The sequence below is a fragment of the Primulina huaijiensis genome, chromosome 15 (assembly GCF_012295235.1).
Source record: "Primulina huaijiensis isolate GDHJ02 chromosome 15, ASM1229523v2, whole genome shotgun sequence".
NCBI lineage: Eukaryota > Viridiplantae > Streptophyta > Magnoliopsida > Lamiales > Gesneriaceae > Primulina > Primulina huaijiensis.
This window is the reverse complement of record NC_133320.1, coordinates 10,219,839-10,239,016: the sequence shown is the minus strand read 5'-3', so window position 1 is coordinate 10,239,016 and position 19,178 is coordinate 10,219,839. Positions and strand designations below refer to the sequence as shown.

General features: G+C 37.1%; 1 protein-coding gene across 1 annotated transcript; it reads left to right on the top strand.

Annotated features, from left to right (window-relative positions):
• The first annotated feature begins 304 nt into the window (after positions 1-304).
• Positions 305-8,790, top strand: LOC140959291 (uncharacterized). The gene is made up of 11 exons (XM_073417162.1): positions 305-1,174; positions 1,268-1,397; positions 3,840-4,165; positions 4,292-4,345; positions 4,874-4,996; positions 5,090-5,542; positions 5,717-5,772; positions 5,863-5,994; positions 6,253-6,499; positions 6,611-6,835; positions 8,656-8,790. Exons 1-11 carry the CDS (start codon positions 305-307, stop codon positions 8,788-8,790), a joined length of 2,751 nt encoding a protein of 916 aa, XP_073273263.1.
• Positions 8,791-19,178: the final 10,388 nt, after the last annotated feature.

Here is a 19,178-nt window from a genome sequence, read left to right as displayed (position 1 = left end):
TTATTTGCTCTTAATTGTTTCTATGTTTTGAATTCATTGTATCAGCATGACTAGAGCGTATTAGTTTAAGTTTATGCTCTTATAGTAGACCGATTATTTTGTTTCTGCCATTGGATTAAATCCTTGTGTCTTGTAGATGGCACCTGGACGTAAAGGGAGAAAAGGAAAAGAAGTTGTTTAGGAATCTGAAGCTCCTAATGTGAGAGGACTTAACGAGACTGAATGGGGAAGACGAGGTCGTCGTCCTCGCGGTGAAGCACGAAATGTTAACGTTGAGCATGAAGTGGATCAGTTAACTAGAGGAATGGGTGAAATGGAACTAGTGATATCCCGATTTCAGAACATGCGTCCTCCTCGATTCTTTGGGAATGAAGATGGTGAGAAAGCTGTAGCATGGTTAAAAAGTATGAAGCGTTTGTTTAATATGTTGGAGTACACTCCTGATTTGCAACTTAAGTTGGCTATTTGTCAATTAAAAGACCGAGCTCAGTTATGGTGGGAAACTACCGAGGAAGCTCTGAAGGAATCAGGTGAAAGAGTTACTTGGGATGTATTTTGCGCACAGTTTGCTCGAGAATATTCACCGCCTTCGTATTATTCGGCCAAGGAAGCTGAATTTAATAGATTGACTCAAGGTAACATGACTGTAGTGGAGTATGCCTCTCAATTCTCAGCACTTCTTGCCTATGTTCCTCATGTTGCTAGCAGTGATCGGAACAAGCTATCGCATTTTATGCAAGGATTGAATCGAACCATTTGCACTTTAGTAGTTGCTGGAGCACCTGTTAATTATGCCGATGCTGTAGAGAAAGCCAAGAATGTGGAGGCAAGTCTACTTTTGGCAGAACCACAGTCAGTTCAACCAGGTTTTCCTCAGAGTTTCGGAGGCAATGTGCCGATGCCAGTTGGTGCACCACTATACCGTCCTTTACTGCCGTATCAGCCTTCGCAGTCTTATCAGCAACCAAAGCAGCAACACTTTAAGGCCAAAGGAAAACAGTTCAAGAAACAGAGTCGTAGTAGTTCTTCTAGTTCCGGCAGTCAGCGTGGAGGTTCAGTTGGGTCACCAGGTGGAGTATTTTGTGATCGTTGTGGTGGTAAGCATATCAGTACTCAGTGTACGGGAGTTCATGGATCTTGTAATATCTGTGGGCAAGTTGGACATTATGCTAGAGTATGTCCGAATGCAGCAAGACAACAATTTTAGCAACCTCAGTTTGGTCAGGGTTTTAGATTATCAACAACTAGACCTTTTGTTCCGACTCAGTCTTTTCAGCAGTCTAGCTATCCTCAGCCTAGAGGTTCTGTTCCGCAGCGTTTTCCAGGGCCACAACAGGCTCAAGTTCATCCTCTAACTCAGGATCAAGTTCAAGACTCACAGGGCGGAGTTATTGCAGGTATCTGTCTTATTTTTTATCATCCTGCGCGTATACTGATAGACACAGGAGCATCTCATTCATTTGTATCTGTTGTATTTGTTGATAAGCATGAGATTGCTACTACTCCGTTGATAGATACTGTGTCAGTCTCTACACCTGCCGATGTATGTTTGATGTCCCATGAGATAATTCTGAAGTGTGTGATTAGAGTCGATGATAATATTATGTGTTAGAGTAGGTGCACGTCGAGCCAAGTGTTGGCCGAGTGTTCACAATGAAACTCTATGTATAAGCAATCTTTATTTTAATAATATTTGAAATTATTGTTTTGGCACATCTTTATCTATATACCCATGTTAGTTGCATAGATAAAGCCCTTGAATATACAAATAGTAGAAAGAAGATGAGATGCTCATATGATGAGTATCATGAAACTCATATTTGGAATACTGTATATTCTAAACGGTTCCTAGTTGATTCAGCCGCCGCTAAGAAAGATATAGGCCACTCGAGCTTGAGACTAGTATCTGCGATGTGAGTACCATGTTTCATTGGTAGGGGACATTGTGATGTCCGAGCATGTAGATAGGTGCTCCTGGTAGAGTGCACTGAACAACCCTCCATGAAGGACTTTCCAAGTGGTTTTCACTTGTCGAGTGGAAACGTCCTAGTTTATGGTTTTACACCATTAGTCCTTATGACCCGGGACAACATTGAGACTCTATGTGCTAGAATTACACTTTGACTTGTTTACCGACTCTCATGGGGTCATCAGGTGGCAAGGGTGGGTGTTCTGTCGAAACATATAGGAGTCGATGCATTGTAGTCGGGGATTCACCGCTTACCTACGGGTATGGATATCCTATGTGGTTTTCAGGTCTATGTAGTTTGAAATCTCTGATCAGAGTATGGTGGCAATTATGAAAGGGGTTTCATAGATTACACCATCGATGCTACTACGACATGACACATAGCATCGATTCATTGACAACTCTCGATATACCAATAGTTGTCGAATCGGTCGGGATATATGAGTTGAAGGGACCGTACTGTACGCTAACCATAATAGAATGGTTCTTGCAGGCACTATCATTTGATACCTAGGGAATCATGTAAGCGATGCTGCTAGGCGTTTAACATGATTGGTTGGGTACTATCAGACTTGAGTTCTGACGTTTTTTTTTATCAAGGAGTTGATAATTAAGAATGGAGCAATTGGGGTATGCTCGTATAAGGACATGTTTAGTCCGAATCACATGTAGATGTGAACCCACGGCTAGTTGTATCAGTGAACCATTGAGGGCCACACAAGTACTAGCTTTCTAGATCCCGTTGAGAAGTAAAATAGTTCAATGTGTTGAACGGCTTATAAATGAGTTTATAAGCATAAAAAAAATAGAAGTATGACTTCTATGAGAGAAATGTAATTTTAATTTATGAATGTGTTCTTAAATTAAAAGTTGGCCAAATAAATAATGTATTTGAAAATTGTGATTTTCATAAATATTATTATGGACTAAATTAAATTAATTCAAGTGTTGAATTAATTAATCACTAGTGGACCTAGTAGAGTCCAAATAATTAAATTAATTCAAAGGTTGAATTGATTAAATAATATTGAGTCTTGTAGAGCTCAATTTAAATAAATTATTTAAACTAGTGGACTTGAGTAAATTCAAGTAATGTTTAATTAGTCTCAAATATGTTTGAGATAATTAAATTAAGTCCATGGATTTTTAATTGTTAAAAATCAAATAAGATTTGCATGCATGGGAGGTGAAAGGTTGGGAGACAACTTTTTGTATAATCAAGGCTTGGCATGCAACTTTTTTACTTTTACTTTTCCCACAACCAAAAAAATGTCTCTCTTTCTCTCCTAGCATGAATAGTGGCCAAAAATAATATTCTTTCTCTCCATTTTTTTTGTTCTTCAATGGTTGGAGAAAACACTCACTTCTCAAAGAAAAATCCTCATATTTTTCTAGTGCAACAATATGAGGGGATCTACCTAGTTGGTGGTGGGCTTTATTTTAGAGCAAGGAGTGCTCTTTGGAAGCTTGTAGAAGTTCTTGTCATACAAGAGCTAAGGTGTTTACACCTTAGTTGGAGCCATTATCAACCTCAAGAGGTTGATAGGTATTTTTCTAAACACACTATGTATGACATTTTGTTGTTTTGTATTTCCTACACATTAAATCAAGGTGGCCGAAAATTTTTTATGAAAAATAAACATTTTAAACTTCCGTTGCGCTTCCGGTCACCGTAACTGATCCTCTTTCATTATGATAACTAATCTAATCAAGCTAGATATGTCTGACTTCGACTGTATTCTGGGAATGGATACTCTGTCAAATTATCGAGCTACCGTTGATTGTTTCCATGGAGTTGTCAGATTTAGACCGTATTATGGCAGTAAATGAAATTTTTACGGTAGTGATTCGCATTCACGTATTCCATTAGTGTCAGCAATGGAAATGTTTAGAATCTTGTCAGCAGGAAATGAAGGATTCATGATCTATGCAGTTGATGCGACTCAGGGAAAAAGATTTGAAGTATCAGATATTCCTGTTGTCAAGGAATTCCCTGATGTATTTCCCGATGAGATTCCTGGATTTCCACCCCAGAGGGAAATCGATTTTAGCATTGAGTTGGTGTCCGGGACAAATCCTATTTCGAGAGCACCATATCGTTTGGCTCCAGCGCAATTGAAAGAACTCAAAGAGCAATTACAGGACTTACTGGAAAAAGGCTATATTAGACCAAGTATGTCACCTTCGGGAGCTCCGGTATTGTTTGTAAAGAAGAAAGACGGAACGATGAGAATGTGCATTGATTACAGACAGTTGAACAAAGCTACTGTGAAGAATAAGTATCCTCTGCCACGTATCGTTGACTTGTTTGATCAATTGCAGGGTACATCAGTGTATTCAAAGATCGATCTTCGTTCTGGATATCATCGACTTAGGGTTCGAGAGGAAGATGTTCCGATGACAGCATTTTGAACACGTTATGGACATTATGAATTTTTTGTTATGCCTTTCGGATTGACTAATGCACCAGCGGTTTTTATGGATTTGATGACTCGCGTTTTTCGAGAATTTATAGACAGAGTTGTTATTGTCTTCATAGATGACATTCTGATTTATTCAAAGACAAAGAAGGAGCATCGAAAACATTTAAGGTTGGTCCTCCAAACACTCAGAGCAGCGCAATTGTATGAAAAATTTTCTAAATGTGAATTCTGGCTGGACAGAGTAGTATTTCTAGGTCATGTTATATCAGCTCAAGGAGTATCAGTGGATCCTAGTAAAGTGGAAGCTGTTATCAATTGGCTAACACCGACGAATATTTCCGATATTCGCAGCTTTTTGGGCTTGGCAGGATATTATAGGCGTTTTATTGAAGGATTTTCTATTATAGCAAGGCCTATGACCCAATTAACGCAAAAAGATCGACATTTTGTCTGAACTGATGAATGTGAGTCAAGTTTTCAGACTTTGAAGGAAAAGTTGACAACAGCTACAGTGCTAGCTTTGCCATCAGGCTCAGGAGGATATGTTGTTTGTTCAGATGCATCTCTAAATGGCCTTGGTTGTGTTTTAATGCAAAATGGGCGAGTGATTGCATATGCTTCTCGTCAGTTGAAACCGCATGAGACCCGATATCCAGTTCATGACTTAGAGTTGGCTGCTATTGTGTTTTTATTGAAGTTATGGCGTCATTATCTGTACGGTGAGCAGTTTGTGATTTATTCGGATCACAAGAGTCTTAAATATCTTTTCTCACAGCCTGACTTGAACATGAGACAACGTCGATGGATGGAGTTGCTCAAAGACTTTGATTGTGAGATTCAGTATAAACCAGGGCGAATGAATCTTGTTGCAGATGCCCTCAGCAGAAAAGTTCAGAATGCTATGTTGACATCTTTGACTATCTCTAAAGTTCACGAGCACTTGGGAACTTTAGGATGGACTTATCAGATCAGTGGAGACTACTTTGTAGTATCATCTATTCAAGTTGAGCCACAGATTTTGTCCAGAATCAAAGCAGCACAGAAGACCGATCCGCACATTCATAGATTAAAAGAATTTTCTCGAACAGGTCAGACAGAAAAGTTTAGTGTTGCCTCAGTTGGTAATCTGCGCTTTAATGGTAGACTTGTGGTTCTTAATTTGTTAGATCTGAAAGAAGCTATACTACGGGAAGCACATTGTAGTCGACACAGTATTCATCCATGAATTCGAAAGATGTATTATACCTTAAGAGCTCATTACTGGTGGGAAGGTATGAAGAAAGATATTTCTCATTTTGTGGTTAAATGTTTAACGTATCAACAGGTTAAAGCCGAGAGAATGAGACCTGGTGGAATGTTACATAGTCTTGAAGTGCCGCAGTGGAACTGGGAGCATATTGCTATGGATTTTGTGACACATCTACCTCGTTCTAATCGTGGTTGTGATGCGATTTGGGTGATTGTTGATAGATTGTCTAAATCAGCTCATTTTATTCCGTATGATCGTACATGTACTTATATGAAAATGGCGAAACTGTACATTGATCATATAGTGAGATTGCATGGTGTGCCAATAACCATAGTATCCGATCGTGATCCAAGGTTTGCTTCGAAATTTTGGGGAAGTTTGCAATCAGCTTTGGGTTCAAAGTTGGCTATGAGCACCGCCTATCACCCACAGACAGATGGTCAGTCAGAAAGAACCATCTAGACTCTCGAGGATATGTTACGAGCAGTAGTGATGGATTTCAAAGGTGGTTGGCAAGAATCATTATCTTTGGTTGAATTCTCTTACAATAATAGTTTTCAGGCAACAATCGGTATGGCACCATTTGAAGCTTTGTATGGAAGAAAGTGCAGATCGCCGATATGTTGGGAAGATGTAGGAGAAAGACAGATGTCAAAACAAGAATTTATTCAAGAGATGAAAGATAAAGTTGAATTGATCAGAAAAAGGATGAAAGCAGCCCAGGATCGTCAAGCCAGTTATGCTAATAAAAGGCGTAGACCTTTAGAGTTCCAAGTGGGCGATTATGTTTTCTTGAAAGTATCACCATTTCGGGGTACTATGAGATTTGGACATAAAGGGAAGTTAGCTCCGCGTTCTGTTGGTCCATATATGATTGTTGAGAGGATTGGCACATTGGCTTATCGTTTGGATTTGCCGCAGAGTTTGTCTTTGATACATAATGTGTTTCATGTATCTATGTTGCGGAAGTATGAGCCAGATCCGTCTCATATCTTGAATGTCGAGGATGTGGAGTTAGACAGTTCTCTTAGCTATGTTGAACATCCTGTGCAAATTTTGGACCGCAAGGAAAGACAGCTCAAGAGCAAGACGATTCCACTAGTTTTGGTACAATGGAGTAGGCATGGAAGAGAAAAATCTACATGGGAATTAGAGGCAAAGATGCGACAAGAATGGCCTCATTTGTTTGAGAATGTAATGAATTACGCGATGTATTTTGAATTTCCTATGTATTATCAGACGTAATGTTGTGGATATCAGTGTTGTGTTTGTTAGATTTCGAGGACGAAATCTTTCATTAATGGGGGAGAATGTGAGGTCCAATACCTAAACTAGGCCCAGCCCATTACCATTTAATTTTAAATACCCAAACCCATTTGATAGAAATCAGTACGCTCAAAATCCAGAAGCTCTTCCCCTCAGCCTTGCAACTCGTCGCTTCTCTCCTGTTTCTGCAGCCCTCGCGTAGCGCCGCCAGTGGTCGGAGAGTAGTGCAGTAGCTTAGCAACTTTTTTTCCTCCCTTCTATTAGAGTCTTTCCTGCCACGAATCGGAAGGTTTCGAGCTCGATCGGGGCTGTAGGATGTTTGTGTGGTTGATTGTGAATTTGATATTATTTTCGAGCGTATATTATTGTTGTTGTGTTTTGAGATTTTTGGGATGTCCTACTTACGGGGAGGTCATGCCGAAATTTCTGTAGGCCCTAATGAACGTTTTTAAACTCGTTTTCGCTGTTTACACCAATTAATCCTTGTTGTTTGATAATTAAATATTAATTAAGTGCACGGGCCCTCACAACTTCCAGTCCTTTCTTAGAGATAAAGTGGCCAAGAAATGACACTTTTTATAGCTAAAATTCACACTTACTGAATTTGGCATACAATTGATGTTCTTTCAATGTTTTGAGAATCAATCGTAAATGTTGAGCATGTTCCTCATGACTTCTTGAAAATATCAAAATGTCATCTATGAATATGACAACGAATTTGTCCAAGAATGATTGAAATATTCGATGCATCATATCCATGAAAGTTGCAGGAGCGTTGGTTAATCCGAATGGCATTACCACAAACTCATATTGTCCATAACGGGTATTAAAAGCCGTTTTGGAGATGTCATCCTCCTTAGTTCTCAATTGGTAATATCCTTGTCGCAAATCAAGTTTTGAATATACTTGAGATCCTTGTAAGACATCAAACAATTCTTCGATATGCGGTAGAGGATATTTGTTCTTGATGGTAACATTGTTCAGTTCTCGGTAATCAATGCACATCCTTAGAGTTCCATCTTTCTTTTTGACAAATAATACAGGAGCACCCCATGGAGATGTACTAGGCCGGACATATTTATTGTCCATGAGCTCTTGTAATTGAATTTTTAATTATTTTAACTCTGAAGGTGCCATTCGGTATGGAGTTTTAGATCTGGGTTGTTCTCCAGGTATTAGATCAATGGAAAATTCTACATCTCTCTGAGGAGGTAAAGTATTGATCTCTTCAGGAAAAATTTCTGGAAATTCGTGTACAACTGAGATTTCTGAGATCTTGAGTTGATCTTTTGGCTTATTTATCAAATAAGCTAGAAATCCTTGTCCGTTGTCTTTTATTATTGCCCTAGCTTCTGCTGTTGATACTATTCCCATGGTATGGTTAGCTTTGGAAATGATTGGATGAGAAGTTTGAAGATAAACTTCTTTCGTGTATCAATTGAGCTGGGCTTGGTGTCTAAATAACCAGTCCATTCCAAGAATAATATCAAAGTTCTTGATAGGTAATTCAACCAAATCTGCTAGATATTCTTTTTCTTAGAAGTTTAAGGGACAGTTTTTGTAAATGATGTCAGTAATCATCGTTGTCCCTAAAGGTGAGCAAATTTCGAAGCTATATGGTAACTGCTCCGATAACAGTGGTAATTTACGTATAAAAACTTTTGAGACAAAAGAATGAGTAGCTCCTAGATCAAATAATGTTTTTGCAGAACTGGATAATATGGTAACAGTACTTTCTACGACTGCAGTTGGGTCAACTTCCTCTTCTTTGTTTCCTAAGAGGGCATAGGCTCGAGCAGGTATATTTGGCTTTGCTGTGGGTTGAGTCTTCTGCGTTCTTTTTGGACAATCTTGAATACGGTGATGCTCACTTCCGCAAATAAGACATTTCTCACCTTTTCTCCAGCACTTTTCTTCTTCATGATTTGGTAATCCACAATATCCACAGTTTTTGTTGTTGTTTCTTGGAACTTTTCCTTTGACAGCTTCTCCTTGCCTGACTGGTTGTGTTTCTTTTCAAATTTTCTCTTCCGGCTATTATCCTCAAAAAGGTTGGGCTTCCTGATTTTCTTTTCTTCTTCCTTTTTTTAAGAAGTGCCTTGATATCTTCTTCCACTCGTAGAGCTTGATTCACAGCAGAAACATAACTTGCAACTTCTGTGGACAATGTTGTCCAACGAATATCTAGATTTAATCCGTGAACAAATTTTTTCCTTTTTCTTACCTCATCTTCCATGTAGTGTGGTGCATAATGTATAAGACGGTGGAATTCTGCCTCATATTGAGCTACAGTCATGTCACCTTGGACTAAATCCATAAATTCATGTTCTCGAGTGTTTAATATAACTTGAGTTATATATTTACCTTCAAATTCTTGCAGAAAATTGTCCTACGTTTTTGGGGTGTGATTTTTTGTCCACTTATGTTCCACCGTCCGCCACCAGTTATGAGCTGCTTCTTCAAATAAGTAAGTGGAAATTTCACCTTTTGTTCTTCAGAATAATTAAGAATGGAGAATATTTTGTTGATTTTGCTTAGCCAAGACTCTGCTTGATACGCATCTGGTTTGCCTTCAAACTTTGGCGGTTTGAATCTCAAAAATCTCTCAAGAGCTCGATCATTTGTCTCAATGTAATGTTCTTGAGCTTGATCACGAGGTCGTGGTTGATTTTGCTGACAAAACTGAACAAATTGATGCATTATTTCAAACATATTTTGTATGTTTTGTTCTTGGGGGGGATTGTGTTGAGCGGTTCTGGAATTTCCACCAGTTGCCAAGTTGTGGTCATCTTGAGGGGAAATGTCTTGTCCGATTCTGGCTTGAGTACTATTTTGTGAAGACGTCATTCTAAACACATAAATATAAAATATGAACATATCTTGCACTATATTTATATCATATATTTATGTCAGAGGATAAATAGTCAGTTTTATTTATAAACAGGACATGTTTCAAATATTTACAATACCCAAGCATAATACAAACAGAACAAGCAAACTGAGTCATCATGCCTACAAAAAATGATGACCTTGATAATCATCATACCTACAAAAGATTATGATTATTAATACTAATTATATACTAGTGCAAAATAGTCATTGTCTTCATTCGTCGTCTGAGAGATCTATAAAAGTTATGTGGCTCGAGCCTTCATTTATGCCTGTGGTTCCCATAGTAACATTTTTATCCGTATTTGGCAGTGATGTATGTGGTTTAACAGGGTCCGGTTCATAACTAAGTTCATTTTCATTTTCACTTTCAGGTAGGATAGTCATTGGAAAAAGTTCATTTACTCCAAATACAAAGTTTTCCCACATGGGGTCAAGAAGAAATTCAACTTCCGGTGACTGCAACAGATAATCATTTACCATAAAGGGGTTTTTGTCTATTGCTGTGTTCATGAATCCAGGATATTCTACAAAAGGGGCTGGTACATACGGTGGAATATTGTTAGTCAAGCTACTACTTCCGGTTTCAAATGTGTTAATGATGGGAGGAGCTGTGGTCTGATTAGCTTGATTTGTGTAAGATGGACTGATAACACCAGGTTCCATTCCGTGAATAGATTGATAAACCAGTTCATGCCCATGCATGATTAAGTTGTCAATGTGGATCGAAGGGTGTGATACTCCTTTTAAGAAACTAATCAAACCTCGGTCATAGAATTCATGCATGTCTAGTAAGTATATAAGAGTGCAGTCTCTTTCATACAGTACATGACCCAATTCTCCCTGATATGCTAGATTATCAGCTCTCATTCGTTCTTCAATAAATCCATGAAAAGTTTTAGTTGTTCCAAAGGTTTCAAAATGCTCCCGATACATATTCACTAGACATTTCAAGTCCGAGTTTTCTTTGCTTAATTTTGCTATTTTTTCTTCCATTTGGTTGATGATTATAGTTTGTTTTTTCTTTGATGTCCCACTAGACTCTGTCATCCTGAAAAGAGACATTTCAATTATGAGGAAAACATAAAGATTAACGTACGACATTATAATAAACATTAGGCTCCTGTCTCTAGACTCTAAGAAACCATGCTCTGATACCACCTCTGTGGCGCCCGATTTAGGAATTCATAATTATTCCCTTACTAAGTGCCACATTTTCTACAACCTTTCTTTATTGAACTGCTATCTTTATTTTTACCATTATTATTATAAAAAAAAATTGTAGATAAAAATTTAAATATTTTCTACTATCATTAAAAGATTATATACAAACATTTACATTCTTATTTCAAATATGTACAATTATTTTACAGCGGAAGCTTAACATTTATTTATACACAGATCATCCCAACTTTCAAATGCTCTTATTTCAGCTTCAGTTATTTTCCTCCTGTTCCAATTCTAGGTTTCCTGTGTCTGGAAATTACAATAGACGAAAAGAAACAGAGGGCTAAGTCATTGAGGACTTAGTGAGTTTAAATTAGCATATAGCTTTTAAATAAATTAAAATAGCGCTTTATTATAATTATGCATGAAGTAATGGGCATAACACTTTAGATGTTATGAATGTTGTGTAATGGAATAATAGATAAATGAAAATTTCATAAATTAACATTGGTGGCTCTAATTGAGCACTTTTTACGAGCCGAGTGAACCATTCTCCGGACCGAAATATTCGGTGCGTGATGTTCAGATGAACCATATAACCGGGACTTTTGACCCGTTGTTCATTGGACTCATTTTCTGGGCCGATGCCACGTTGTCCAGTGGACACAATTTCCGGATCGAAATCCGTTGTCCATGACTCCATTCATTTACGGTATATCAATCCATTCATAAATATGCAAGAAAAATATATCAGTAATCGAAATGAACTGTGAATGATATTTGAACATTAAATAAATGCTATTGAAATTTGCAGGCCAAATGCCAAAGGCTTTAATAGAAGAATGAATAGTAATTTCCTCACCTGATAACTTACAGTTTAGGCTTGATTAATAATACGAGTTGCTGGAGCATGTCCTAAAAATATATTATGAATGATATTTATATGTTAGAGTTTTTTAAGTAACTAGCTGATCATTTCCAGATTAATTTTTGTTCAAAATTTAACCCGGTTGATTTTATTTAAAATTGCAAAATTCATATTAATTAGAAGATATCTCCAAACATTACGAAAGTTGGCCAAAAAGTCGAAAATATCACCAGGAAAGTTCGGCCGTCGGAAAACCGGCGATACGGCGGCGCGTGTACTGCACGCGCCGACGGTTCCGGCGCGTGAGGTGCCTTTCGGCAGCCACGCGTGGCCGGTTTTTTTTTCCAGAATATGTAACTTTTTAAGATCTTTAATTATTATGTTGAAAGTTTTTTCAAATGCCTAACCGATCAATACCAGATTTAAATATCGTCCTATGGTGAACTAAGGTACTCCGGCATTCCAAAAATGTTAGTTCCGGCAATATTTTGGGACGACGGACGGTATGTACCTTATCTATGCAACAAGAGGTACAACTTTTGTGTTCAAGTCAACCTCTAGTTTGGTGTGTAGCTATAAGTAAAATGAGGGGAGATTACCTTGTTTGAAATGGAATTCCGATACCGTTTCTCGGAATGTCTTTGTTTGATTTTCTGGTTTTTTGCTCGATCTTTTTACGTCACCTCCAGTGCTATATTGCTTTACGATATGAGGTGAATAGTTGATGATTTATCGGAATTTTTTGGAAAGAGGTATGGATTTTTCTTCTCTTTTTTTTTTTTTTTTCCTTTTCTTCTCTTTCCCTCTTCCTTTCTTTCCTTCTTCTCGGCTCTCTCTCTCGGTTGGTTAGTGATTTGGGAAAGAAGTTCAACTATATATAGTTGTGCCTCATACTTATCTAAATTGATTTTTATTATTATTTTTTTATTTATTTAAAAAATGTTATGTTTATCCAAACATAATATTATTATATTCTTGTATCTAATTATGTATTGAACCTAATTATAATTTATTTTACATTGAACTTAATAATTATTGTACTTAATTACTTAACATATATATTGAGCTTGATTATATTTTATTATATTTTGGGTATTTGATTTTGGAATGGGAATCTCATAGTGCTTGATAAATTTTTAAGTGTACTGTGATGTATTTTAATGTTTTTCTAGATACTTTAGATAAATAAAATTTGTACCTAAAAATAATGTGCTAAAATTTTAAAAATGAAAATAGTAAAATTTATATTAATAAAAATGCATTTATGCACCTTTGTTTTTAGGGTGTCACAGCATCTTTTCAATATCGAAGTTCTAACCTGAGAAAAACTGTTAAGCCCATCAGTTGTCAATAAGCACACATCTCCAAAAGATTCTTCAGAAATGATCATGAGCTGACCATTGACAGTAGTTGAGATGTTTCCATCAGGAGTGACATAACTATTCGAGTAGAAATCATGAATTTCCTTCGGGTAGATTTCCTGCGAGGATTGCCCCAAAAATGTCCTCAGCCCAGCTGATTCTAGCTTCAGAAAGACGTTCTTGACATCGGCCTCTATGACTGATAGAACTTATTCCAAATTGATAGCCATAGCATTCAACATGTGAGCGGGAATCTGATTTGCCATTGCTGATAATAAGAAAACATGAAATTTTGCAAGATACAAGCTCTGAGTGTATGAGTTTTCTCTGAAAAGTGATGTATGCGTAAGGAAGAAGCTGAATTTAAGCGAGAAATGTACATTTGTACATGACTGTTCAAATTCTGGACACGTGTCAGTCCATGAAAATTTTGAATGAAAACGTGTGTACATGTGCTGTAAGCATGTGTACAATTTAAGTGGTTAAAATGTGTGCACGTTTAAAAATGCTATTAACAGTCGCATCACTTGATTTAGAATATAATATGGTTAGTTAGTTAACGTATGTGAGAAGATTAGTGAAATAACCAGCTGAACGATCAGTTGTGAAACTGTGTCCTTTCAGTTGAAGATTTACTAATTCCTGTCTTCTCAGTTAACCTCTTTAAAACCAATATTCCCCCTAAATAAATGCTTATTTAAATTAAAGCGTCGAAATAAAATAAATGTTATTTATCGTCGGCTGAAATGTCTGCGTCCCTTCAGTTTCTTTGACCCTGGGCTATAAATAAGAGTAGCTCTGTTAGTTTTAAGCATTTTAGCAAATAAAAGAATGCCATATGCGAGTAGCTCGAAGACTCCTGATATGGCTGAAGCTTTCAGAGATGCGGCGCTGGAGTCAAGAAAGACTGCTATGGAGGATGAAGTCTTCCACAAAATTCTCCGATACTGGGAAGAGCTTAAAGAACTTAAGTTTCTTTATGAATGTGGAGAAGCTAACACTCCCATACTTGTGGCGAAAATGGAGTAATATCGGCAGCGCTTGCACGTTTTTGATGAGGTGAACATCTTCACAGATGAAGGTGTCTACCTACTAATGCTCCAGAAGGAAAGGAAAATCCTAGAACAAATTTCTGACTCAGATAGCTTCCTCAAGACTTCCACTGGAGTTTTAACTTGTTGGTTGACCAAGTGGAGGTCTGCTGTTGAGGATGAATATTTCACTGTACTTTGTGCTTGCCTTTCAATGAAATGAAATATTTATCTAGTTTGTTGTAGTCTTTTATCTTCCTGCAAAATTTAGTTTCATCAGTTGATAAGTAATGCACGAATTTAACATAACAACTGACAAATGATTAGCTGAAACCAGTTGAAACTTAATAACTGATAAAATACGCTGACAAATAACAAGCTGACAAGCTAACATCAGTTAAAAATTAAGAATAGATAAATGACACAATTTAATTAACAATTGATATATTAGCAGTAAGACTGATTAGGATAAATCAATTAAACCAAGTATATTGCGAAAGTGAGAAAACTTAGTCTCGGGCAATGGCTTGGTGAAGATGTCAGCAGCCTGTTGTTCAGTTGAGACATATTCCAGTTTGATGGCTTTCTTCAAGGCATGATCTCTGATGAAGTGATGCCTGAAATCTATGTGCTTGGTCTTTGAGTGAAGAACTGGGTGATAAGTGATGGCAATCGTGCTTGTATTGTCACAAAATATAGGAGATTCTTTAGCATCAAATCCATAATCTTTCAGTTGTTGCTGAATCCAGAGCAGTTGGGCACAGCAGCTTCCAGTAGCAAGATATTCTGCTTCAGTCGTGGAAGTAGCTATGGATGTTTGCTTTTTGCTGAACCATGAGATCATTCTGTCTCCTAGAAACTGACAAGATCCACTAGTGTTTTTTCGATCTAATTTACATCCTGCATAATCTGCATCTGAATATCCAACTAAATTGAAAGTAGAGTCTTTAGTATACCATAATCCCACATTTTGTGTTCCCTTGAGATATTTTAAAATTCTTTTGACAGCTGAGAAATGTGATTACTTAGGATTTGCTTGAAATCGAGCACACATGCAAACAGCAAATACAATATCAGGACGAATATCAGTTAGGTACAATAATGAACATATTAAACCTATGTATAATGTCGCCTCAACTGATATTTTCCCTTGATCATTGTCCAGTTTGACTGATGAACTCATGGGAGTGCTTGCTGCTGAGCATGATTCCATGCCAAATTTCTTGAGCAACTCCTTCGTGTATTTTGTCTGACTGATAAAAATACCAGTTTCTAGTTGCTTCACTTGCAGTCCAAGGAAAAATGTCAGTTCACCCATCATGCTCATTTCAAATTTGTCCTGCATCAACTTAGCAAATTTCTTGCGTAACTTGGGGTTAGTTGACCCAAATATAATATCATCAACATAAATTTGAACGAGTAAAATATGATCATTCTTAGAAAATTTGAACAATGTCTTATCAACTGATCCAACAGAAAAATCGTGATCAGTTAGAAATTTTGAAAGAGTTTCATACCAAGCTCTTGAAGCTTGTTTCAGATCATATAAGGCTTTGTTCAAATGGTAGACATGATCAGGAAAATGATAATTGACAAAACCTGGAGGTTGTTCCACGTAGACTTCTTCTTGCAGCTGACCGTTTAAGAATGCACTCTTTACATCCATCTAGTAGACTTTGAAATTCTTGAATGATGCATAGGCAAGGAATATTATGATAGCTTCCTGTCTTGCAACTGGTGCATACGTTTCATCATAGTCAATTCCTTCTTCTTGCATGTATCTTTGTGCTACCAGTCTCGCCTTGTTGCGCACAACTGAACCATCTTCGTTCAGTTTGTTCCTGTACTCCCATTTTGTACCTATAACAGTTTTTGAAACTGGTCTTGGAACTAGGTTCCAGACATTGTTATGGGTAAACTGATTCAGCTCCTCTTGCATTGCATATATCCAGTTTGGATCAGCAAGAGATTCATCAGTTTTCTTCGGTTTCAATTGCGATACGAAAGCTGAATGAATAAATAAATTGAACATCTGATTTCTTGTTCTTACCGGATCAGATGGATTAGCTATCACCAATTCCAGAGGATGTGATTTCTTCCATCTGAGTTCAGCGTTTGTTGTATCCAAGTTAGCAACTTCTTCTGTATCAGTTGGAGCTGCATCAGTTGGTAATTGAATATTCTCAATAGGCTCCTCCAACTGATCATCAGGAATAGCTTCCTGTTCAACTGGTTGATCTAACACTTCTGGTTCAGGTGTTTGGAGGTTGTTTTGATTGATATGATTGTGCTTTTCTTCATCATCCTCCAAACTGATCTCTGTAAATCTATCAACTAGCTCAACTGGATCGGTTGGCTTATCAGTTAGTACGTTTTCTTCAAAAACAACATGGATAGATTCTTCAACATTCAAAGAATTTTTATTAAAAACTCTATATGCTTTGCTAACTGAAAAATATCCAAGAAATATTCCCTCTGCAGATTTTGCATCAAAGGTTTTTAAGTGATTTTTACCATTATCAAGGATAAAACATCTGCAGCCGAATATTTTGAAATAAAAAACCACACTTTTTCTTCCATGCCAGATCTCATACGGTGTTTTCATATGATTCTTATTAATCATCGATTTGTTCTGAGTATAACACGCAGTGTTTACTGTCTCTGCCCAAAACCTTTGAGAGATGCCAGAATCAGCAAACATTGTTCTAGCAGCTTCTTTAAGGATCCGATTTCTCCTCTCAGCTACACCATTTTTCTGAGGAGTTCTAGCTGCTGAGAGCTCATGCTTAATTCCAGCATTTTCTAAAAAATTTGAAAGAATTTTGTTGATGAAATCAGTTCCTCGATCGGATCTGATTCTATCAATTCCAACTGATTTTTCATTTAATAATCTTTTGAAAAGCTTGATCAGTTGTGCACCAGTTTGGTCTTTGGATTTGAGAAAGATAACCCAAGTAAATCTTGAAAAATCATCCACAACTACCAAGGTGTATTTCATTCCCCCTAAGCTCATGACTGGTATTGGACCAAATAGATTCATATGTAACAGCTCTAAGCATTGGAAAGAAGATTTATGGTCCTTGTTTTTAAAAGAAGATTTTACTTGTTTACCAAACTGACATGCTGAACAAATTTTATCTTTGATAAAATCCATCTTGGGCAAACCAGTGACAAGATCGTGGTTAATTAGATATGCAATAGATTTAAAGTTCATGTGGTTTAATTTTTTATGCCACAACCAGTTTTTAGAAGATTTTGAAGCAATAAAACATACTGGTGCATAAGGTTGATCATTCCAACTGACTTTGTAAGCGTTTCCACACCATTTGCCAGTTAGAATGACCTCATTAGTTGAGTCTTTGACTGAACAAGAATGTTTGTCAAACTGAACTGAGAATCCATTATCGCATAATTGACTGATGCTAATCAGATTATATTTGAGATTCTCAATTAATAGAACATCATTAATGATAAAGTTACCATAGATAAGCTTACCCTTACCCACAGTTTTACCTTTGGAATTGTCTCCAAAACTGATGTTTGGTCCAGTACTTGATCAGTTGAGATAACAAGTTTGCATCTCCCGTCATGTGTCGTGAGCATCCACTATCCAAGTACCATATTGATTCCTTGCTTGTACTTGTTACCGGCGATCACACAAGATATAATTTCGGGACCCCTTTCTATTTGGGTCCTAAACTAATTAGTCCTTTAGGAACCCAGACATGGATTAGTCTGACTGACTGTCCAGTTGCTGTATTCCAGATGGTCTTTCTCGATTTGTGTGTGTTTGGTGTGTAGTGTGCAGATGAGACAACATGTGATTTAGCTCTATTCAACTGATTGTTAAGCCGATATCTTTTCTGAACTGGCTTGCTGTTATAGTAATTAGAGTAGCCATTTGAATAATTTTTGCTGAATCTTTTTGATGACTGACTGCGTGAGTCAGTTAAAACTTTTGGGCTATAACCAATATCATATCTTCTAGCCTTGTTCGTACTTTCAGTAGGCTGTTTAACCAGTTTATTTGGCTCAGTTTGTTCTTGTACCATAACTGATTTGACAAAGTGAATGTATTTTCCTTTATCCATATTCAGTTTTGGTCGAGTATCATTTGGAGACATTTCATCTTGGTTGCTAAACCCTAAACCAGTTTTATCAGTAACTGATTTATGTCAGTTCTGCATTTCAGTTAATGCAATAGATGATTTGTTCCAAGCCTGAATAAGCTCGGTTTACTTTGAATTTTCAAGCATCAACTTTTGAATCATTGATTGATTCCTGCTTCTTTCAGCATTGAGCTCAGCAATCTCTCTTTTCAGACTCAACGTATCAACTGATTCATCAGTTTTAGTTTTATTGTCTATGAGATCAGTTTGCTTTGTTCTGTTTTTTTCAATTTATAAGGCAAGCTTGTGGTACTCATTAACCATGTCATGAAAAGTTGAAATAAGTTCCTCTCTAGTGAAATCAGTTGAGCTGAAGTCAAATACCTGTTGACTGCTTGACTTCACTTCTGTATCACCAGCCATTAGACACTTCACTTCCTCTTCACTATCACTGGAACTGTATAAGGTTTCTGGCTCTGACTCCTCGCTGTCAGTTTCTACCCATTTAGATTTACTTTCTTCAGCTAAGAGCACATCATGCTTCTTCTTGAAAGACTTCTTATCATCCTTGGATCTCCTTTTATGCTCATATGACTTCTTTATTCTTTCAGTCGAGCCTTGACTGTCCTTCTTGGGTTTGGGACAGTCAGCAATGAAGTGACCGAGTTTGCCATTATTGTAGCAAACATTTGTTTCCTCTTTAGAATTGTTTCTCTGATAATGCTTCTGGAAGTTCCCTTGATTTTCCTCATAAACCTTCCAAATTTTTTGATGAACAATGACATAGCATCATTGCTGAGTTGATCAGTAGACTTCTCGATTGAACCAGTTGGTTCTGTTCTAACA